This window comes from Pan troglodytes, chromosome 2, assembly GCF_028858775.2.
Source record: "Pan troglodytes isolate AG18354 chromosome 2, NHGRI_mPanTro3-v2.0_pri, whole genome shotgun sequence".
In the NCBI taxonomy this organism is placed as follows: Eukaryota; Metazoa; Chordata; class Mammalia; order Primates; family Hominidae; genus Pan; species Pan troglodytes.
Window position 1 is genome coordinate 13,127,667 of NC_086015.1, and position 24,657 is coordinate 13,152,323.

The 24,657-nt window shown below is 46.5% G+C and overlaps 1 protein-coding gene across 24 annotated transcripts in view; it reads right to left on the bottom strand.

The window, feature by feature from the left end:
* The window catches only part of SRGAP3 (SLIT-ROBO Rho GTPase activating protein 3), a 415,313-nt gene that overhangs the window by 107,244 nt on the left and 283,412 nt on the right, over nt 1-24,657 (bottom strand). For all 24 annotated transcript variants that reach the window (XR_010155079.1, XR_010155083.1, XR_010155080.1 and 21 more), the window contains one exon: nt 16,635-16,797. Coding sequence is in view for 17 of the 24 variants with exons in the window: in XM_016940386.4 (XP_016795875.1) it covers nt 16,635-16,797 (163 nt within the window). In the remaining 7 variants the exon portion in view is untranslated. The remainder of the gene's footprint in view (nt 1-16,634; nt 16,798-24,657) is intronic.

Below are 24,657 nucleotides of genomic sequence, written 5' to 3' on the forward strand. Positions count from 1 at the left end.
GGGAAATATTCTCAACTATGGTTTCAGAAACTACTGAATGAGGAACTCAAACCAAACTTTTCACCAGGAACAGGAAACCCAAACCCTGTGATCTCCAGCGACACCATACCCAGCCCTTAGGAACCTAAGTGATAATGTATTCGCTCTCACTGCCCACATTTTCCACATTACTTTCATGCCTGCAGGGGTCAGGGTGGCAGGCTGCTTCCTTCATGCACAGGGAGTGTGTGGACAGTGGAAACCAGTGACATGGGGCCAAGGAGGGCTCAGCCATGGCAGCTATGGCTCCTCCAGATTGACGGAGCACAGCCCTGTCTTTCACGCTCAAATAAGCCAGTAAAATGAGGCTGACCAATCTCAAGAGCCAGCCATCATGAATGCAGGGAACCCCAGCCCTGCCTGGTTCCTTTGCCTCTTTGCCTGTAGCTAAAGCCGGTTCAGCTCCCTTAGGGCCAGGCATTCTCTGTCCTGTGTATAGGATGTTTAGGAGCATCCCTGGCCTCCACCCGTGAGATGCCAGTAGCATTCCCTACCCCCAACCCCCAGTGTGACAACCAAAATTACCTCCAGACATTGCCAAGTGTTCCCTGGGGGATAAAACTCCCCCTCTCCTGCCCAATTGAGAAATAGTACCTTAGAACAAGGCTTCCAAGTGGCAGCTTCTCTGGCCTGCAGACATGTTTTGTTTGGCCATTCAGTGCTTTCAGAACATCTGGATGCTTTCCCAGTGTTGAAAACTCAGGAAATTTCCTGCACAGGTCCTGATTTTCAGCGTCTCTGGTAATTCTAGAAGATCCAGCAATGCCGAGCCCCCGTTTCAAGTACGGTGGTCCCTTCGGTACGGGCTTGTGCTACTGCTGGTCCAGGTGACCACAGTGCCCAGCTTCTCCCTCCACCCAGCCATGTCCTCCGTACAGCCCACAGATGTATTTTAGTTTATGACCAGACACTGGTGGGGTCTCTCAGGAAAGGGGTGGCCTCTTATCCCTCTGTGGTCCATGTTTCACTAGCTTTGATTCCATTTACACGGGTGTTTATTGACTACCCAGTATATACCAGCCTAAACTAGGCACTAACGACACAAAGCTGAATGAGACACGGTCCCTGCTCTCAAGCCTCCCAAAGTGCTGGGATTACAGGTATGAGCCACGGTGCCTGGCCCCATTTGTTGAATACTATCCAAAGTCACTCCCATGTGTTATCTAATTTAAATATTTACAGGAACTGCTATAAGTATTCCCACTTGACAGATAAGTGGGGTGGGCGGGGGGGGGGGGGGGGCTGGAGGCTCAGAATGGCTGAGCAACTTCCCCAAGGTTGCACAGCTAGAAAGTGGCAGAGCCAAGATTCAGCTTTTTGATTGGTCTGACTCCAAAGTTGGCACTCATAGCAACTTACTATAATCTGCTTCCTTAGGACCTAGTTCAAGATGCAGACACACAGTGAAAAAAAGTCATCACAATGCTGTAATGGAGATGAGTCCAGACCACAAGGAAAGTACAAAGGAGGCCCTGCCCTCCAGACACCACCTACCTGTCCAATGCACTTTCTTATCACCTGTGCAGAAATCTGCATCTCTGGGCCTTGCCCCAACTTACAAGCAGCTCTCATCCTCTTTAGCTCACCTGCTCTGCTAGGAATAAACCAGCCATGATGGTCATGTCTTGCTTCTCCCTTCCTCCTTCTACTAACAGAAGATGAGATGTTGGTGGAACAGGCTCCTGTTTGCCTGGCCACACAAGATCATCAGGCAGGGGCAGGGTCTGACCAGGCTCCAGCTCCTTGCCTTCAGTGATCAGATCAGAGACAAACATGTGTTCCAGGCTAAGCCAATGAAGAATCTTCTTTGGGACGTTTCTCATAACCACACTCTCAGATCATTTCTCCCCTGGGGTTGCTAAAGGGGTCTTCAGGAGTCTTGCACTGCCTGCAGTACCAGGCCCACTACGGCAGACAGCCAGAGCCTTTCAGTCCCTAGATCTAGTGGTGCCTAAACAAGATTCACCTCTGGACTTCATCAGTTTACAGGATCCCATACATTTTCATTTTTGCTTATTTGAAAGAATACTAACGTAATCCATGCTTATGTCAGTCTGTAGATACCGAAATGACCACTGAATGAGACAGCCTTCTGAAAACGCTCCACCAAGCATCAGCTTTCAAAGAGTTCCTGCAAAAGGACTAATTTCCCAACAATTAGAGCACACGCACCCTAAAGACTAGATCCCTGACTTTAAAGAGTTTCCCACAATGCCGATTACGAAGACCTGCATACAAAAGGAGCTCTGTAAATGCCTGTGGATGAGCTCAGCATTGTGCAGAGCAGTAGGAAACTAGAGAGGAGTAAAGGATGGTCACCTCTTACCCTTATTTCTTTGCAAAAAAAAAAAATCAAGTGAACATTAATTCATGTCAAGATGAAATCAGCTGATGAAGTTCTTGACATACACAGCTCTGAATTAAATTATTTCCTTTGCCATGAAAATCTTGCTCTGTATGATTTGATTTTGTTTTCAATGCAGGGATCATCATGCTTTTTAGGGAAAACTCTCAAAAACCTCACAGTAGGTCCTAAGACTTTATGAGTTACATTTGAAAAGCTCTATTTCTTTTGTTGTTGTTTTTTTTTTGAGATGGTGTCTTGCTTTGTCACCCAGGCTGGAGTGCAGTGGTGCAATCTCAGCTCACTGCAACCTCCATCTCTCGGGTTCAAGGGATTCTCCTGCCTCAGCCTCCCAAGGAGCTGGGATTACCGGCATGCACCACCACACCTAGCTAATTTTTGTATTTTTAGTAGAGACAGGTTTTCACCATGTTGGCCAGGCTGGTCTTGAACTCCTGACCTCAGGTGATCCACCCGCCTCAACCTCCCAAAGCGCTGGGATTACAGGCATAAGCCACCATGCCCGGCCTGAAAAGCTCTGTTTTTAAAGGGTGTGTGTATATCTCCCTCAAAATAACTCAAAGATGGGTCATTTCCAGAGCTAATGTCATTCTCTATGTCTAAAAAAAAAAATACCATCTTAAAATGTTGAGTTTTAATTAAGAACAAGACCTCACACACACACATACACACACACATATGCCCTTTCATTTCTCCCAATGAGACCATCCTAAACAATCTTTTAGAAAATTGTAATGCAGGAGTAAGACAGGTGGCCTTTGTTAACTCTCAGTTATCCGTGCTGGGCCTCTCTTCTCCTGTCTCATCAAACCCTGCGTCAGCCAGCCCCCTGTCTCTCTTTTCTCACTCTTTACTTGAGTAGATGTTCTCATGTTGGGTTACTCTTAGGGACATTTCATGATTTTCCTAATTCTGGGATTCAAAAACAACAACAGGAAACAAATACAACTCAACAAAACAACAACAACAAAATCCTTTGTCTCTTTCAGTCCTAAATGCCGACAGATCCTACCCACTGCTTCTCCACACTCTGGCTTGTTTTCTCATCAAATCACAAAACTTGAGACCCACAGATGTTCCCTATTTAAATACATGATGTATGTAAGCACGGGCCATCTCCCAAAGTGATTGTGTTTTTATTTCCAAAACAAAGGCTTAAAAGGCATGTCTCAGAGGATCAGGCTTCTCCAGCCTGTGCTGGAAGGTCCACGTACCCCTGAACACAGCAGCTCCAACAGTTAACGGCTCACTCCCATTCCTAGCCAGGACTTTGGTTGCCAATAACCGGGCTATCGGCTCTCCATCCCGGCGCCAACCTCTGCTTTCAAACATCCTCCTTAGCCGGGTTCCTGCCCACCCTCTAACCTGATCCTTGTTATTCTTCCCCTCTGCCTCCCATTTTCTTCCTTTCCCTGCTCCTGAACTCATCCCTGTTCTCTTCCCCTTCCCACACTAATTTATGCCTCCTGTTGCTGAACTCCAAATGTTGTCATCTACTCATTTTTCAAGAATGCAGATTCGAGTCCTTAGGTCTTCCTACTGTTGCCAGGGCTGGTATATCGGACTGCAAAGAAGCAGGAAGGCCCTAGAACCACTTGGACGTTCTTGGCAGTGGTGAGCCTCACTCATGCACACCCGGGAGCCCAGGCATGCACGGAGGCAGTGAGTCTAGCACCGTGGCCAGCATTTCCTTTCCCTGCAATTACTCCCAGCCTTACTTTGGGACCCTGTTTATACTGAAAGCTTCACTTTCAGAACTGCTTTACATAACAGGCCTGAGGAAGTCCAAGGATACCTCGGAATGGTTATGAAAAGTGACCTGACATGGTCAGGGTAGGAGTTTCTGGATCTCTACTGATAATACTAAATATTATTAATAATGGTAATACTTATTAATAATAATTCTTAGTACAATTACTACTAATACTATGTGCTTATAATACATACCATTGTGGATAATAACAATAATAGTTATTGTTTCTTGATTTCTTAGCATGTGCCAAGCACAATGCTAACTGCTTTATGAGACAATACCTCATGTAAGCCTAAGATCAGCCCTTTATTCGAGGCACTATGGTTGAACCTATTTTGAAGATTAGAACACAGAGGCTCAGGAAGGGTGAGTAATTTGCCCAAGGCCATAGAGCTAGTGAATGTGATATTCTCAACCGAGTTGCCTCCACTGGGAAAGTTAGCACTCTAAGCACCTTTAAGGTCTTCTTTCCCTAAACATCTAAAAATAATTCTAAAACATGAAAACCCTTCTGCCTTAGTATAGAAAGCATATTGATATTTACAAGGCTCTGCTTTAGATCATCATAAATGTCAGATAACATACAGTGCCCCGTGCCATTTTGCAGAATCTCCTGTCATCTGTTACTCAATCCTGTCCCACCCTGGCTTCCAAGCCGAGGTAGCTGGGGATGGTGTGGAAAGTTGGGCTGAATCTCTGTGGGCCCAGAACATATTCACATACTCAGGAGTAATCTTTCTTGATTGTGTCCCTGATGTCGATGTTTTATATACGTATTTTCTCTCTCTCTCTCTCTCTCTCTCTCTCTAAGAGTCACTCACAGATCAGGAACTATGGTTGAGGGTAAGATGAGAGCCTGCATGCATGTCATGGGAAGTGACAGGGCTGTCTTCCTGAAAAGCCGGTATCTATGAAAACCTGAAGCTGCTCAGTTTTGAGAGGCTTTCTCCCTCTCTACATTATCTTCAGGATGACTATGGATGTTGTTAGGCTTATTTGTTGGTTTCAAAACATTATTGATCACTTATTACTGCTGAATCACTGACTTGAGACATCACTTTAACCTCTTTGTCATTTTATAACCTGATCTTCTGTTTCACTTGAATTATTTGTGGACAGGATGTAAATGAGGTTTGCATTGGCATTTCAAAAATGTCTCTACCTATGTATTCACCCATCTATCCACCTCTCCACCCATTTGCCCATCCACTCATATACTCACCCACCCATCCATTTATCCATCCACCCATCTATCCATCAACCTACCCATGCATTCATCCATCCTTTCTTTCATCCATCCATCTACCCATCAATCCACTCATCCACTCATCCATCCATTCATTCATCCATCCATATACCCATCAACCCACTCATCCACTCATCCACTCATCCATCCATTCATCCATCCATCAACCCACTCATCCATTCATCCATCTTTCCTTTCCTTCCTTCCTTCCCATTCCTGTATCAATCTCCCTGATCCAGTCCCCATTATCTTTCACCACTAATGTGTATACAAGTGTATATGTATAATAACATGCACCGTCCATCCAAAATCTCTTTTCAAAGCCATTAAACATACCATATCAAATTAATCATCCTTCAACTTGTCTCTGCTCATTTCACCCCCCATTCAAGAACCTTCAATGGATCTCTAATGTCTAGAAAATAAATCCCAGCTTCTCACTCTGACACCCAAAGGCTTCCCTGACCTGTCTCCAACCTGACTTTCCTTATTTTTACCTTTAATTTCCATTTTCCAACATCTAAAACATGCAGAAAAGGAGAGCGAACAATAACAAACACCCAGGAACACATCACTCAAATTAGATAACAAAATTTTGTTATTTTTGCTTCAAAATTATTTTTAGGAAGCAAAATGTTATAGATACACTAGAAATGTTCTTGGTCTCCTTCCTTCCTCCCTCTTTCCTCAATTATAATTCTGACACTGCTGTGTATTCTTACACATTCTACATTTGCATAGCTTTATTTCAGCCAGGTGTCTAACCATATGAACCATATAAACTATTCATCTGTGTTCCAAGTTTTATAAAAATATCATACTGTACCTTACTTTTTTCACCCAACATTAAGTTTTCAAGCTTTATTCACATTGATACTTGTAGATCCAGCTCCTCTTCACTATTGTATAAGATTCCATGGTGCAACTACCCACAACCTATTTAACCATTTCCCTAACGCTGGACATTTAGGTTATTTCTCTGTTTCTCTATTAGAAACACCACTGCAGCAAACATTCTCATACAGTTTTGTGTGTGAGCAGATACGCTAGAATATCTTTGGGTTATATTTAGAAGTAAAATTGTTGGGTCAAAAGGTCCATACCCCTTCCAGCACTGTTACTAGATACTGCCTGATTGTTCTCTCAAGGAGCTGGACTTATTTACATGTTTCCTGGGAATGCATGAGGGTCCTGAGGCTCCACATTCTTGCCAGCACTTAGGATTGTTTTACCTACCAACTGGGAGTCAGATTGTATCTCATTTTGTTTTATTTTACCTTTTCCTGATTACCAGTAATTATGAGCATCTTTTCTTATATCACTGACCATTGAAGTTTCACTTTTTAATTTTTTTTCTTAGGCAGGGTCTTGCTCGGTTGCCCAGGCTGGAGTGCAGTAGTGTAATCATAGCTCACTGCAGCCTCAACCTCCTGGGCTCAGGAGATCCTCCCACCTCAGCCTCCTGAGTAGCTGAGACCACAAGCACACACCACCACACCTGGCTAATTTTTTAAACATTATTATCTGTAGAGCTGGGGTCTCCCTATATTGCCCAGGCTTGTCTTCAACTCCTGGCCTCAAGCAATCCTCCCACCTCAGCCTCCCGAAGTGCTGAGATTACAGGTGTGAGCCGCACCTGTAATCCCAGACCATATCCGGCCTAAATTTCACTTTCTGTGGCTTATCAATTTTTATCACTTACCTGTTTCTACTGGGTTGTTTTTCCTTTTCTTATTAATTTGTAAGAGCTGATTTTATATTCTGGGTATTAACCTTTTATTGATTCTGTGTATGCCAAATATCTTCTCCTTGTCTTGGCCATATTTTCTATTTATTTATTGTTGTATGGAAGATTTTTTATTTTTATATATGAAATTAATCAATATTTTCTTTTATGGTTTGTGCTTTCTAATGTTTTCTTTAAGCAGCCTTTTCCTACACCAAGGTTTTAAATATTAAATGTAATCTACATTGTCTTTCCAAAGTCTTGAAGTGTTGCTTTTTACCTTTAGCACCTTAAGCTTTCCAGAATAAATTTCTGTAAACTAAGGTAAAGGCCTTATATTTTTCCATATGAGGAAAGTATATGTTTATGTATATATAAAATTAGCTCTTACAAATAATAAGAAAAGGACAATCAGTTGAATCAGCCCCATTTACTAAGTAGTCATCCTTTTCCCTTTGATCTGTAATGCACCAGTGTCATTTACCAAGTTTCCATTTATGGAGGGCTCTCTTTCTGGGCTCTCTTCTGTCCAATTGATCAGTTTGTCTAGCCCTGCTCTAGTAATGTCTGACTATCACTCCAGAGGAAGCCTTGATATCTGATAAGGCCAATCCTCCAACAAATACCAAAAAATGTATAACCTTGCGAGGTACAGTGGCTCATGCCTATAATTCCAGCACTTTGGGAGGCTGAGATGGGAGGATTGCTTGAGGCCAGGAGTTCAAAACCAGCCTGGGCAACAAAGTGAGACCCTGTCTGTACAAAAACTGGAAAAAAAAAATTGCAGGGTGTGGTGGCATACTCCTGTAGTCCCAGCTACTCAGGAGGCTAAGGCAAGAGGATTTCTTGAGCCCAGGAGTTCAAGGCTGCAGTGAGCTATGATCCACTCCAGCCTGGGCAACAGAGTGAAACCCATCTCAAAAAAACAAACAAACAAAACAAAACACAAAAAACAAAAATAAATCTTTATTGTCTTAATTTTCTTATTATGATCCAATAAATTCAGAAACTAAAAATAAGAAGGCTTTAGAAAAAAACCTTTGAAATTATTTTTTTAAAAACCCAAACCTAATTCTGAATAATTTGTAGTCAAAGAAATCATAATGAAAATTATGAAATATTTATATATGAATGACAATGACAGCATCACTTATCAAAACTTCTGGGATGCAGCTAATTTGTAGCCTCAATGGCATCAATTTTCAATTATTCTCATTTTCTAATGTATGCATTTCAATGACATTTTCTAATTGGATGTGGCTGGCACACAGAAGCATTATTAACTTCTGTATATTAATCTTTAAGCAGCCATCTTGCTGAACTCTCTTCAGCAGCAAGTGTGACTTGCTCTTGGCTTTGGTAATACCTTTTATCAGGCAGAGTTCCTATTTATTCCTAATTTGCTAAGAGTTTTCGTCTTAAATGATGAAAAATCAGAAGCATGCCTTTTAAGAGTCAAGGGTGTCACTTCCCTCCACACGGCACTGGATGAAGGTCCTAGCCAAGACAATAAGGCAAGAAAAAGAAATTAGAGGTTATAAAAGAAGAGACAAGACCACCATCATTTAGAACTACTCAGTGAGTGGTTCCTGAGCATATTATTTCTGATCCTTTGTTTAACCTGTATGCCCTGAAAAAATTCTTCCTTCATCCCATCTCCAATCTCATTCTCATTAAATTTCTTCTCAAAGTCCAAATAATCATCCTAATAACAGCTAATATATAATATATTATTATATACTATATATAATAGCTAATTATATATTTTTTACATTATTGTGTGTGTATGTGTGTGTGTGTGTGTATATATATATATATATATATACACACACACATATATATATTAGAGACAGGGTGTCTCTCTATTGTCCAGGCTGGAGTACAGTGGTACAATCTTGGCGCACTGCAGCCCCAAACTCCCAGGCTTAAGCAATCCTCCAGCCTCAGCCTTGCAAGTAGCTTGGACTACAGGCATGAACCACCACACCTGGCTGATTTTTAATTTTTCTGTAGAGATGCGGTATTGCTATGCTGCCCAAGCTGGTCTCAAGCTCCTGGCCTCAAGCAATCCTTCCACCTTGGCCTCCCAAAGCTCTGGGGTTACAGATGTGAGCCACCATGCCTGACCTAATCGCTATAATATTATTTATAGATTGTTTATTGTGTACCAGGTAGACATTTCATATCATTTTTTAGTCCTTACAACAACCTTTTGATGGAGGCTATTATTAGCTCCACTTTGAAAATGACAAAACTGAGAGAGTTTAAGGGATTAGGTGGAGCTCACACAGCAGGAAAGTGGCAAAACAGAGATGAAATCAGAGGCCGGCCCCAGCCTTGGCCACTGCACTAGACTACCCACCTCTTCGTGATCCAGGACCCAGACTTTCCTCCCACTGGCCTCTGCTTTGGTGTGGATTCCGTCTCCCACCTTCCCCAAATCTCTGCACATCTGTTGTGGACGCTGTGACACACCACTCAGATCCCCTTCGGGCCTGGGGAACGTATTCCCCCAGCTGCAGGAAAGTGCTGCCAATGGACTCCCTCAGATGTCAGCCGCTTTGGAACTGCCTTGGCTGCACAGGCATCATCTGCTCAAGCCCACAGCCTCTTTTAGAGGGAGCCCACATCCAATGACTACCCAACAGGAGGGTTTAAAGGCTCAGCCTCCTCGCTGTAGCTCAGGACAACTCTGAAGGGCCATCCCAGCTCCCCAGCATCCTTAAGACTGCACCACAGTCCGACTTCTCGGTTTGCTAACTCCTACTTTCCTCCCTTTTTTTCTGCAGGAGGGAATCCCAAGTATCCTCCCTGATACACCCCTGCACCGAAATACAGTCTCAGAGCTGGCTTCCCAGGGAACCCTGGTGATAGATCCTAATTATTTGAGGCTCGCTTCAAATGCTGCTTCCCCCACCTCTAACCTTACCCAAACCTCCCCATCCCAGGTTAGAAGTTCTCCCTCTGAACAAACTTCTGTGGTGATAACCATCCCTCTCTGCTGTATCTGAATGAGTTACCGCGTCACACCTGTCTCTGCTTTCAGACTGCACTGGAAGCCCCTTGAGGGAGAGGAGGACACTGTGTCTGAGTCGTTTATCTAACTACTTCACTTTTTTTTAATTAATTTTTTTGAGACATGGTCTCACTCTGTCACCCAGTGCAATGCAGTGATCACAGCTCACAGCAGCTTCAACTTCCTGGACTCAAATGATCCTCCTGCCTCAACCTCCCGAGTAGCTGGGACCACAGGCAAATGCCACCACGCCTGGATAATTTACTTTTTGTAGAGACAGGGTGTCCCTGTTTTCCAGGCTGGTCTCAAACATCTGAGCTCAAGCGATCCTCCCCCTCAACCTCCCAAAGTGCTGGGATCACAGGTGTGAGCCACTGCACCTGACTCTATCTTCTTTGGCACCTGCCTTTACCACTGAGTATGGGCTCTGGGATTGGACACATCTGGATTCAAACCCTAACCTCACCTTTCTTGGCATCAGTTTCCTCATCTGTAAAATGGGATAATGGCAGCATCTTGTCTTAGGTTTGAAGAGTTAAATGTGTATAGAATGCTTAGCCCAGAGCCTGGCACACTGCAGGCGTTTGCTCACTGTTTGTTATCTATAATTATTGTTTACCTACTGTCATGCTAGTGCTAATATATGTTTATTAAATGAGTTGGGAGTGCCTGATGATGACCGGCTTAGCAGGCTCTACTGGCAGAGTGACCGTTCGCGACTTCATCTCCCTGGGAGACGGTGGAGATTGGCTGAAGGCGCCTCATCCCTTGGCAGGGTGCCCACTCTGCTCTCTCCCTCCTCCTTCCCCATGCAGGCCTCATAGCTGGACCCTCCAGCATGCAAACCCTCACTCCACTCTCTCATGCAACCAAAAAATAAAAAATAAACTTGGCTTTGAATCCAAGGCCAGTGGGTGCTTTTGATCTCGGTTACAAAGCAAGGCAATTATTGAACACAAAAAGCCCTGATTTATTTATAAAATGCGATGGACATCTTCGAGGCGGGAACGAGAAAACTCACTCAAGACCAAGTCCTTGTTGCCACACAGTGAATGGCTGCTTTCAAACACAAGCCCCCCACACGGCCTCGCTTCTCTGCAAAGAGTCTTTCCTCATTAGCGCTTCCTTCCAACACCACAGCTTCCAACCATCCAATTCACATCATGGCCGGGGCAAGTAATTAAATTCCACAGGCATCAGAGCATAGAATAATGGATGGCTATTGTTAAGGAAGCTGAAGAAAACAGAATGAGGCTGGAAATGGAATGGGCTTCAATACCCAGTTTCAGAAACGGTTAGCGGGGAGCAGGAGAGCAAGTGGGATGCAGACTGACCCTCCCACCTGGTGCAGCACATGGGGTAGTGGCTTTAGTCCTGGAGCTGGAGGTGAAAACCTGAGTTTGGAGCCAGACTCTGCATTTGCCAAACATGAGCCTCAGTTTCCTCATCTGTGAAACGAGGAGGTTGGACTAGGAGTCATTCTCTATGTATGGTCCCCAGACCAGATGCATCAGTATCACCTGGGAATATGCTAGAAATGCAGGTTCTCAGGCCCCACCTTAAACCTACTGAATCAGAAACTGTGGGACTGGGGCCCAGCAGTCTGCATTTAATAAAGCCTCCAGGTGATCCTGATGCATGCTAGATTTTAAGAACCGCAGTGAGGTAATGTTTAAAGACAAGGCCAAATACTCAAATGCACAAAGGGCCAGAGAGGCAAAATCAAGGAGCCAAGTAAGGTAAAATACGCCAGCAGGGTCAGTGGAGTGGCAGAGACAGCGTGCCTAGGCTGACGGGGCTGGCAGCCACTCAGCTACCGCTAGCTGATGCCACGTGTGAGTCCACGTGGGGCTGGTATAGTCAAAGCTTCTGATTTTGCAAGAGAAACACAAAATCGTGATTTTAGGAGAAATCTTTAAATGTTTAAATGTCAACTTAATCTTTCTTAACATAGTAAGGGCCAAGAAGATTATACGTCAGAGCCAAACTCAGTTGTGCACTGCCATTTTTCAGCCTCTGTTCTGAGTTTTTTCCTTCGACCTCCATCACAATAAACTCTACCCACTGGCTCTTACCTTTCTCCAGACCCTGAACTCCCAACCTCCTTTCCCCATTCAGCAGGCTCTTATTCATCCGTCAACACCCAACTCCAGGGGCACTCCCACTGTGATTTTATTCTCAACTCTTTGCCCCACTTTCCACCTCTCACTAAGAAGACAGAGAAGCAGCAAACAGGAGGCCAAAGAATTGACACACAGAAGGTGACACCGAGGAGGAAGACATGGAGAAGTTACAAAACAGCCTTTTCCCACAGAGGAGGAATTAGGACCTCTTGGCAGTTACCCTCCTGCTGCTTGAAAAATCACTCAAATAAGGACACCGATCCCATTTGGCCAGAATCTAACAAAATGAAGTTTTAGAAGGGTAAATATGAAGAAACACAAAAGCAGAAGTCAAAGGCTGGATTAAAAAACAATTGGTACAAAAATACAAGGGACTTTTTGCTGACTGAGAGTTCACTGTGTCAATCATGTGGTAAAACAATCATCAAAGAGGCAAACACCATCATGGGTCTTACGAGAAATAAACTGTCTGGACAGCCCTGCTCCGCCCTGAGCTGCTCAGACCTTCCTAGAGTATTCCGACTGGTTCTGAATAGTAACTTCTGTAGGTCAGAGAAGACCTGAAGCATGGCCCAGGCAGGGCGACTGATATGGGGACAGAAACACAAAGCCAAATTCCAGAAGGACGATGGAAGGAACCTGGGACATCTGCCCATAGGCAGGAAGGACCAGTGGATGGTCACGATTTCTGCCTTCAAGCAACTGACAGGTTTCCATGTGGGTTTGATCTGTTTGGCCCTCTAGGGATGATCAGGACCTGTGACTGAAAACACTACAAGATTCCATTTCGGCATTCGGGAGAATTTTCTATTGATCACAGATGTCCCCACATGGAATGAGCTATCGTGAGAGGTAAGGTGCATTCTTTATTGAGGGACATCTAGCAGAGGCGTACAGCTGCTGCAGAGGATGATAAAAGGGCTGGAAAAGAGAGTCCAGTGGCCATCTCCTGTTTTATTTCTCCCTTCTTCTTGTAAAGGCACCCCTACTTTTCTTGGGGAACCACCCCTCACCCATTCTCAGTCCCATGGGTCAGGTGGAACTGAGTGTGCATCTGGCTTCAGGGATGGGTATGTGTCCCGGCCTGGCGAGGCAGAGCCCTGCAGCGCCCCAGCCACAGACGCAGCACCCGGTGTGCTCACGTGACCCGTGCTGGACCAATCACAGACCAATATATCCCATTCTGGGAAAAGGGACTTGAAGCAGAGAGGATGTAAGTCTGGAGATGCCAGGGGCCCTCTGGTTATCACACGGCCAGCGGGTGGGGCTGACTATAAAAGAGCCCCTCGCCTCCCCACAAAAAAAGGGAAACAGAGAAAACTGGAGCAGAGTTGCAGAAAGACAGAGTTCTAGTAACATCCTTTGTTCCTCTGAAGTCCCCCATGCCCGAAGCCAGGCTTATAACTAGTAAGGTCCCTTTTTCTCTTAGAGAGGGGCAAGCTGCATTTCTGCTGTCGGCCACCATAAGAGTCCTGATCACTAAAGATGGCCTCCTGGATCTCATTCAGTTTAATTTTGCTAGGGCTGATCCACATCTCACACTTAAAGCAAGGGCCACGTGCAGGGGCTTCTGGAATTTGAAGTGCTGCCTCTAGTCATAAGAACAGACTCCACTGCAAAAGGGGAAATGGAGAATCATGAAAAGGTAAGTTATTAAGTCAAACCACCTCCCGCATCAGTGAGAAGCTGGCAGGCAGGGCAGCTGCCCAGGCCCAAGCCAGAAGATAGGCACAGGACAGACACCTGGCCTAGAAGCCGCTCCCATCTCCCGCAGCCTCACTGCCAGACTGTGGCTTGGTAGAGCCCTAGGACCCCAGCTCAGACATGGGGAGTGGTTTCTATTCTTAGGGATCACTGGCAAGCTACCACTTAATAAGCACCTACTGGATACCAGGCCTGGGCTGGACACTTGGCTCACCTCTGCATATTAAAGCGGCCCCCTGTGAAGTTGGCATTGTTACCAGCTCCATTTCCCAGATGACAAAACTGAGACTCAGAGAGACTTGCCCAGGGTGCAGTGATAGGCAGTTCTGAGACAAACTCCAAAAGCCCAGCCACTCTGCCTCCTGCTGGTAATGACAAGGGGCCCAAAGCAACCAAGTCTGGGTTCTCCTTGCAGCCTCCCAACGCTTTACTTCCTCACCTGTAAAATGAGGTGAGTGAGGATCCCCAGTCCGACCAGAGAGCAGCCTCCATAGTTGCTTTGAGGTCTGCGGGAACTATTATTATGTAAAGAGTGCCTGCCTCCGTTCCGAAATTAGGTATAACTGATGCAACACAAAGGGGCCGTGCTGTGCAAAGTCAGCCAGCCAGGCTCCGTCCGCGCCTCTCTCCAAAGCCCCTGTGGGCTGGGTTGTTTCCTTTGTTCCACAGGCACAGGCCTGGTAACAAGGCAGCCAGGAGCTCAGCTGTAGACATTTTTTTCATTATTTTCCACCCTGTTAACCTCCATCACAAGTCAGGCTGCTGTCAGCCTAAATGAGAACTGAAAAGATTTATCTCACTTGTCCCAGGGCTCAGCTCAGGAAAAAGACCCTTCATTTCCTAAAGGCCTTGATGACCCTTTCTCTGTGAGTCACTCCCACCAAGGAAAAAAGATGTGACAGCAGCAGCAGGCGGGGGCTGGGAATGGGACCAACAGTCCAAACTTGCAGACGTCTGGATCACTTCAGTTTGGCTTTGCAAAGCACTGTGTAATTTTTTTTTTCTTTGCACCGTATTTACCTTCCTAATTATGTTTGCTTATGCAATATGAAACTTAGCCCACATTTCATAAACACAACCCCGGAAGGAGACCAGAAGCATATTGTGTGGCAGGAGAAAATTAGCCTGCGGTTACACTTTTGCTATAGAAGTAATCCTCAAAGTGGACAATCCAAACACAGACCATGGAGAGATGATTATATTTTCAATCAACTTGTCCCCTTCTTTGTGCTTCTAGCAATCTCAGATCACCAAACCCCTGAAACTGGCACCTGGCAAGAAGAGATGAGCTAGATTCTTTTGGTAATAATAGTCTCTTAAATTCGCATAACAATAGTCAGCTTTCATGAGCACCTACTAAGTGCCAGGTGATGCTCTCCACGCTGTACACAGGAACGACAAGCCTATTAATCCTTCCATCTGCCCATGGGTATTTATCTCTTTCCCCATTTCACAAATGAGGAAACTGAGGCACAGAGCATTGAAGTAACAAGCCCGAAGATACACAGCTAATAAATGATGGAACCAGGATTATGAACCCAAGAATTTAAGAATTCTGGACCCAGAGGCCACATCCCAAACCACTTTGCAATAATGCCACTCTCCCCGCACACCATTTGTTTAACGCTCACCCTCCTGGGAAGTAGCTGATCTTAACCCTGCAGGATAGACAAAGAGGATGAGTTTCACAGAGGCTAAATAACTTACCCATTTTACAGACAAGGAAACTGAAATTCACAAAAGTGAGTTTAGTTCTACAAACATTTGCACAGCACCTTGTACATGCCAGGCACTGTGCAAGGAACGTGGGATACAGAGACCTCAGTGCTCCTTCCACACTCAGCTTCTGGATGTTTATATGGGTAAAACCTTTCTGAAGGCAATAAGGTAAACTGCCAAAAGCATTAAAAATGAGCATACTTTCGACTCTAAAATTCCCACTGCAGAAACTGATCCTAAGAAAGTAACAGCGAATGTGACAAAGAAGCTCACGGCAGTGTTATTTATAAGAGTAAAATAACAGAAATAAACTAAGTGCTCAACAATAAGAGATTAAATAAATTAGAGTACATCTATATAATGAAATACTGTGTAATCATTCAAAATGTTATAGAAATATACTATTGATGTGGGAAAATGTAATAGAGTGTTATGTAATTTGTTAGGTGACATAAGCAGGTAGTAAAATCATATGCATTATGATCTGATTTAGAAAAAATGCATGTGTACACTAGAAAATATACAAATTTAAGCACTCTCAGAAAATGCATTTGCATTTGTACACAAGAAATTCCTAGGATATCAAAGTGATTATCTCCAAACAATGCCATTTCAGATGATTTTAATTTTTGTGTGTGTGCTCATCTTCATTCTTTAAAATTTTCTACAATGAATATGTACTACTTACCTAGCCATGCAAAGGTTTTCATTTTTGTGGCAGTGGTTGCTAAAGTGGCTAAGACTACACACTCTTTGAAAGGCACATCCAGGGTTCAAATGGGCTGGGGTCCCAAGTCCAGCCCTCAGCCACTTGCATCCTTCAATGCACCTGCCCCTCCTGGTCCCTTGTCTCCAAACCACATCCCACCCTGGCTGGTATACTGTTACCATGGGCCAGCTTGGGGCAAAGACCTGGGACACATAGAGCAGCCCACTTGCCTACCTTTTTGAAGAGTCTGATGACATCCTCACTGATCTGGGAGAGGCGGACGATGACGTTGTTCATGAAGATGTCATTGAGGGTGGCATGGTCTCGGCTCTCCCGCCGGGTCTGATGCAGAACCAGATACCAACAGTTCACAGGCGAGAGGAGGTACTGGTCCTTCCTGTGGAAACCAAGAAAGCTCAGGTTGGCTACATTGGAACTGTCATCCAACAGTGGTTTATGCTGTCACCCACTTCAGCTCTTTTAACCTCCACGGTGCCCCTTCAAGGTCAGTCTTGTTGTTACACCTTATACAGTTGGGGAAACAGGCTACAACAGCTGAAGGGATCCTCCAAGGTCACAGACCAGCACTGGGGCCAGAACCCAGGTCTTTGACGCCTATGCGGTTCTACTCTAGCACTGAATGTGGTGCTTGCTCCAGGTACCTCTACCTTCTGAGAAGAAGCTACCTCCCCTGGGGCTAAGAAATACTAAACCAATTGTTTTTTAAATATTATACTTGTATGATTTCTGGAACTATGCAATAGAAAGAACAAAAAGTAGATACTTCCACTCCCCCATTCTGCCTTCCTCAACCCGTGTACTTTTCTTGGGCTCTTAACTTCTTTGTTCTTCCCCAGGGATTGGCTTCTGTCTCTTGGCCTCTTGGAAACACATGCCTTTGCCCCTCCATGGAGCTGTTGGGAAAGGGGCTAGGAGGGCTCAGATTCTGTGTTCAGGAGGAAGGGTTAAGGAAAATGCAAGTACCTACAAGACAAATAACCCTTTGTCCTGCAATGACTGATAGGTTATTAGCACTCTCTAGCTGGGTGTGATGCTAAAGCAGGGGTTCTTAAAGTGTGCTCCCAGACTAGCAGCAAGAGCATGACCTGGGGACTGGTTAGAAATGCAGACTCTCCAGTCCCACTCCAGACCTGCTGAGTCACACACTCTGGGGGTGGGCCTGCAATCTGGGCTTTACCAAGCCCTCCAGGGGATTCGGATACTCACTCAAGTCTGAGAACCACAGATCCTTATACTATTGTTTCCCAAAGCTCAGGATGCTAATGAGACCAGAGAAAATCTGTCTCTTGGCTCTGCAGATGCTCCTCAACTTACTATGGGGCTACATCCCAATAAACCCCTCACAAGTTGAAGATATCCTAAGTTGAAAATGCATTTAGTAAGCCCAAACTACGGAACATCATAGTTTAGCCTACCCTACCTTAAATGTGCTCAGAACACATTAGCCTACAGATGGGCAAAATCATTGCACACAAAGCCTATTTTCTAATCAACTGTTGAATATCTCATGTAATTAGTTGAATGCTATCCTGAAAGTGAAAAACAGAATGGTTTTATGTGTACTTGAAATACGGTTTATACTGAGTGTGTATCACTTTCACAACACTGTAAATTCTCAAAATTATAAGTCAACCCATAGTTAAATTAAGGACCATCTGTATTTGCCAAAGACCCCTCTGTGAGCCTCAGGAAAGGGTGGATACACCCTGTTATCCAGGAAGGAAGAGAAAGGTCAATTCAAAAGCAAAACCAAACCAATAACCCCTTCCTGCCACGCAGGGCACCTATGCTAAAGCTCTTGCCCTCTGACCCTGGGTATCTCCCTGACTCCTTTCCAGTGTGGAGAGAGATGTTGGAAAAGCAGGATGTGAGGGGAGAGGCCCTTCCACCACCTGAGGTGGCAGCTCCAGGGTTCCCCCAGGCCTGCCTTGTCCCACCCCTGTCCTGAGTGTGGACCACCTCCAGGAGCTGGCCAAGGTTCTGTTCTCAGAAAACACAGCCTCCCACTATTAGCGTTTTTTGAGGAAGGCAATTGATATAGTTTGGTTTTGTCCCCACCCAAATCTCAACTTGAATTGTATCTCCCAGAATTCCCACATGCTGTGGGAATGGTCTTGGGGGCCAGTCTTTCCCGTGCTATTCTCGTGATAGTGAATACACTTCATAAGATCTGATGGGTTTATCAGGGGTTTCTGCTTTTGCTTCCTCCTCATTTTCTCTTGCCACCAGCATATAAGAAGTGCCTTTCACCTCCCACCATGATTCTGAGGCCTCCCCAGCCATGTGGGACAGTGAGTCCAATTAAACTTCTTTTTCTTCCCACTCTTGGGTATGTGTTTATCAGCCGTGTGAAAATGGACTAATACAGCAATTCTGCTGACTCCCACTATGACCACATCCACCTCCCCAAAGCCAAGCAGAAGGACCCCTGAACTGCTGTCCCCACCCCACCCCCACCACCCCACCTCTTCCTATCTCCTGGGGCTTGGGAAGGTAGGTGGGGCAGGGCTACCTTGACTTCAAGGAATTTTTCTTTCTCTCACCAAATGTGCTAAAAATCTATCTAGGCAGCAGAAATTTGTGAGAAGAAAATTAGATTTAGATAAAGGATGGGAACTATCTAAGGAAACGGGAGGATGATGAAGCATTTACAACACTGCTGTGAAACAACCAGATTTCTCCTTGGCTTATAGCCTAGAGAAAAAGCCAGGACACTACAACTAGACCCCAACTAGAATCCCTCAGCATCTACTGTGTCAGGTCTTGGGTGGGTTCTGGGCACCCAAAGGTGGCCGTGATGCACACTCTGCCTTGGAGGGGCTCACTGCTGAGTGGCTGCATCGGAAAAAAAGAATTAGAGAGGAAGGTGGTTCCAGTCTATAACAGAGACATACGCAGAGCATCAGTTCTGCTGGAGAAGCTGCAGAAGGCATCGTTCTCCTCCAGTGCGTTCTGGGTACCAGGCACGCGGCCTCTTCTATTCCCACTGGGGCCTTGACGCTTTTCCCTCTGCCTGGAATACCACAGTCCCTGCTCTTCTCATGAATGCCTGTTTCTATTACTGTAGGTTCAGCTTAGATGATACCTCCCTAGAGAACACCCCCTTGACCACACGCTAAGGAAGTGGTTCTCAGTGTGGCCCCTGAACCAGCAGCAGCAGCATCACTTAGGAACTTGAAAATACAAGTTCTCAGGGCAGCCCCAGACTACGTGTACTCAGCAGCCCTAGGACTGGGCCCAGAATCTGTGTTTTAACAAGCCCTCAAGGTGACTTGGATGCATACTCAAGTTACAGAACTTCTACCTTAAGGAGTTTCCATCCCTCCCCCTCACCCTACTGTGAGCTCTTTGAGAGCAGGGATCATTTCTATTGTGTCATCACGTCCAGCACCCAGCAACGTGCCTGCCATGTAGCAGATGCTATGGAAGAGAGACCCATGAAAAAAGACTGCATTTGTGTTGGGTCTTGAAGGATGGGTAGGAGTTTTCCAAATGGTCAGAAGTCAGAGAGAGGATGGAATTGTGGGTAGAAGGACCAGTGGGTACAAATATAGTGAAGTAGCTCAGAAGAGCTGGAATTCTGAGTGTGTTAGTGGAGGACTGTAGGACATGAGGCTGGGGATACAGATTAAAGGCCCAATTTTGGGGGAGACTGCCAGACTAAGGGGGTGGGACCCCTTATCTTCTAGACCACATAGTTCTCAACCTGTCCTGTACACTAGAATCAACTGGGGAGCTTTTAAAAAAACACCAAGACCCAGGACCCATCCAAGACAAAATCAGAATCTCTGGGGGTAGCACGTGGTACTCATATTTTTATACTCTCTAGAAGATTCTAATGTGCAGCCAGGGTTAAGAATGCCTGCTTTAGGCCAGGTTCAGTGGCTCGTGCCTGAGTCCCAGGGCTTTGGGAGGCTGAGGTAGGAGGATCACTTGAGTCCAGGAGTTCAAGACCAGCCTGGGCAACACAGCAAGACTCCATCTCTACAAAAAATTTAAAAATTAGCTGGGCGTAGTGGCACACACCCGTAGTCCTAGTTACTTGGGAGACTGAGGTGGGAGGATCAATGGAGCCCAGGAGGTGGAAGCTGCAGTGAGCTATGATCATGCCACTGCACTCCAGCCTGGGTAATAGGCAAGACCCAGTTTCTAAAATAAATAAGAATGTCTGCTATGGGCAGTGGGGAGTCATGGAAGTTATTTCAGCAGAGGGAGGATATAACCAACATGTGTTTTGGCATGATCATGGAAGGCAGATTGGAGGATGAAGGGATGGATGGGTAGGTGGGTGGGTGGATGAGCAGGGATATGGGGCTTTTGGTAAGAGGACCAGGCAGGAGGTAATCTTAGTTCAAAAGAGAAATAGTGAGGCCTGGGTGTGGTCTTGTAGCCAGCAAAGGATGGACTTGAGAGATTTCTCAACAGGAGAGCAGATCCTCTTGGAAACTTCCTGGAAACAGCAGAAAGAGGAGGAAGCAGCAGATAGTGATTCCGAGGCTCAGATCTTAGGCGACTGGGTAGATGCTGATGACATGAACTGAGATAAGAACTGCAAGGGGAGCAGTAGGTTTGGACAGAAAATGCATTGCTTATCTCATTTTCACTGCTTCCTAGGTGGTGATGGAAATGGAAAGATTAAAGGAGAGATGAGATAATTGAGCTGTTACCTAAATTACTTCAGGGGCTTAGCTGAACCTGGGAGGCAAGAAGTGAACAGCACCAGGGAATTAAATGTGCAAAATTATGGAAGCCACAGCCAGAAGGTGAGTTTCAGAGGGAAGGAAAAAGACAAGTGATCTGGAACTGATGGGGAATTGCTGGGACAGTTTGGGGACCATTAACTAGGTCATCTAGCCAGAGAGATGAGATGAGAGGAAGGGCAGAGAGCACAGCGCTGTCCTTATCAGAAGCTGCAAGCCAGGAGGCAGTGCGGTATAAGACAGAATTGCAGGAGGCAGAGCGAGCCAAGGCAAGGAGGAGGATGTTACCCGAAAGCAGCCAAAGACTCAAGTTGAAGTGAGCAGCTGCTGTGAAGATTCCTTCCAGCCCTCGTTCACTCCTTGCGTTTGTGTGTCTGTGCTGGGCAGGACTAGGTGCTGCGAGTGCAGGAGCAACCAAGGCTGCAAGACCCTGCCCTGCAAGTCTTCCACTTGGGTAAGGAGATTCACAAGGAACAGAAAGTGATGAGGCAGCCTCATCAATGCAGTCATGGGAAGGAGGCTATGGAGCAGAGAGGAGCCTCCTTCCCCAGATCTGGTGGTGAGGTTGGTCATGCATGGCTTCCTGGAAGAAACGCTTTCTAGACTGAGAACTAAAAGCTGGACTGGAGTTTCACAGGGAGGAGCCTTCAAAGGGGAGAAATGTGATGAGCAAAGGCCCAGGGAGGAGCAGGAGAGGGAGGAGCAGGTAGGGAGGGGGCCCAAGCATGGTGTTTTGGGGTAGGAGAGTGAGGACAGCAGGTGAACATGGAGACTGAGGCAGGGGCCACTTGGGAAAGGGCCTTTAACTCTCATTAGAGTTCAAGCTCCGTCCTGAGCTCAGCAGGCAGACCTTGAAGGGTTTACAGAAGGGGAGTGAAAGGGTAAAACTGCACTTTCAAACTCTCACTCTGGCTGCTGTGCAGAGCCAGGGGCCGGGAGAGAAACTGAGGGATTCAAGAAAGGCTTAGGTAGGAAATTGACTGGACAGGGAGATTGACGGGATGGAGTTAGGGCTGGAAGTTGAGAGAGAGCAAAAGATGTCCAGGATGACTCTCCAGTTTTTGGTTTGGGCACCTGGGGGAGTAGAAGGAGCCTCTGTGGAGATGAAGAGGAGCAGGTCAAGGGTGGGGCGGGGAGGAAGGACAATGAGTTCGAGTCGAACACGACGAGTCTAAAAGGCTGTGGGGCATCCAGATGGAGCTATCTGGGCTGGAGAGACAAACATGGAAGCCAGCAGCAAGGAGCTGGATGCTATTTAAAACCACAGAACAACAAGGAAGGCTTTACAAATGCTGTGGCCACATGGCAGAAGAGGTCAATCCCCGGGAAGCATGGCAAGGCTGTGGCCGGAGGGCTGGGGCAGGGCCAAGCCGCGGTGGCGCCTCCCCTCCTGCTTCCCTGAAAGAGGGCAAGATGGGGCAATGTGCAGCCTGGCCTCCTCTGAGATGCTGTCCCAGGCCTGCCGTCCGATCAGCGGCCCATTCTCTAGGTCCATCCCAGCATGGGAAACTGCTGGTTCTGCACCCCCACCTTCTCCCAGCCCTGGCTCCCTCCTGTGGGGCAGGTCATTTGTAGTCTAAAAGGCTGGGGTGAACTGTCCACAGCCAGGGTCAAGAGCTGCTCTGTAGAAAGCTAGCATGTGTGGCCTTGGCCACAATGGTACCAGGCAGGCTCTACCACATCTGAAAGAAGAAAGAAGGCCCACAGGTGGGACTCAGCACAGCAGTAGAGAACAGAAAGCCACCTGGACGTGGGCATGGGTGTTCACCGGCGTCTGCCATGCTAGCTGTGGACTCTGGGCAGGCCACCTATCCCCTGTAGCCTGGCCACTCACACCATGGAGTCACTCTGGGCTTAAATGCCAGAAGAGAGCTCTGCAGTCATTCTTCAGCAGTTCATGCATTCCATACATTTTTGTTGAATATTTCGTATAGATCAGACCCCAGGGACACAACCTTGAGCCCAACAGACACAGTTCCTGCCTTCATGGAGCAGACAGTCTGGTGAAGAGACAGACACCCACCATGAGCCCACGAATGTGGGTAGAGTTAGAAGTGCAGAATGTGCTGGAACAGAGGGGAGCCTGTGCCATGAGTGCCTGTAATCAGGGGGCTGGCCTGATTTGTGGGTCACTAAAGTGTCCCCAAGGAAGAGGTCATTAAGCTGGGCTCCAAAGGAAGAGTTGGAGGGCGCTAGTGAAAGGGGCTGGGCAGGTGGGCTGGCGGGAGAAGGCTCTAGGCAGAGGGAACAGAACGGGCAAAGGCGCCTCAGGGCGGACAGCCTGGTGTATTTAAGGAACTAAGTAAAGAACCGCCTGGCTGGAGTGGGAGGCAAGGCAGAGAAGGAAGAGGGTGAAGAGTGAGGCTGGAGGGGCCTGCAGGGTCTCACACACTCCATCCTGTCCCCATCTGGCTCACAATGGGACTGCAGGAGGGAGGAAGCACGAAGGCCGCAGACCGCAGAGCCAGACGCCAGGCTGCAGAAAACTTGAGCCTCTGCCTTCCCTGTTCCTGGGGTTGTTTGCCCCTTTTGCAAGTGGAACCCCTTTGACCTGAGATCCAGCTCTCTGTGCCAGCAGCCACTTTTGTCTTCTGCAGCCTCATTTTTGGAAGACGTCAGAATGAATGAGGGCCAGTGCTCTCGGCCAAGGCACTCAGAGCGACCCTTCTGCTTCTCCAATCTTTCATGCAAGCGTCGACCCAGCAAGCAGAAGCTGCTGAACTAAGACATCACGTTAGAAATTTTGCATATGTATGTATATATTTTCTTTTTTTATGGCCAGAAAATAGCAATGAACATTTCTGGTGAGTCACAGCTTTCTTTCTTTGGCTAGGGGATCTGGATATGAGGTTCCAGGAGACTGCAGCTAGGGGAGCCAGGCCTTGCCAAGCTAGTGAGTTGGGAAAATGAAATTAGCAGTGAGCCAGTTTCTCCAGCTTCTCGGCTGAGGGCCGGAAAATTCCGCTTAGCAAACAAAACCCATTTCCAAGCTTGCAGAGTCCCATGTTCCAGATGAATCCAAAGCCACTGCCCTGGGACCAGGGTCCCTCTGGGAGGAAGGCAAGCTCCTGCTCGGGCTTCCTGCCCCGTTCCAGGACCTTCTCAGGCCTCACACTGGGCTTGCCTCCGAGAAATGCTACCTCAATCAGTTCTGTGGCCAGAAAGGTGCATTTAACCTCCTGCTACCTAAGCTGCCCCAAGCAGGATTCGGGATTCATTGCACTTGCTTGTAGCATGAATCATTAATTCAGCCAATAGTAAGTGTGTGCCTGTTCTGTGCCAGGCAATGGTAAGCAAAATGAGCCACACTTCCCGCTTCGTGGAGCTTACAGTCTAGTGGGGGTCTCAGATAACAATCAGATAATCACAAAAATCAATAGAAAATGGCAGCGGGAAGAAGGGCTCTGAAGGAGAAATACATGGAGCCTGGAGAGTCTTTAACAGGGGGCTGCCCTCTCCTGGGGAAGGCGGAGGGGAGGGAGCATCAGGGGACCCTGGGGTCCTTCTCATCACTGAGACCTGAGCTGAGCTATTTC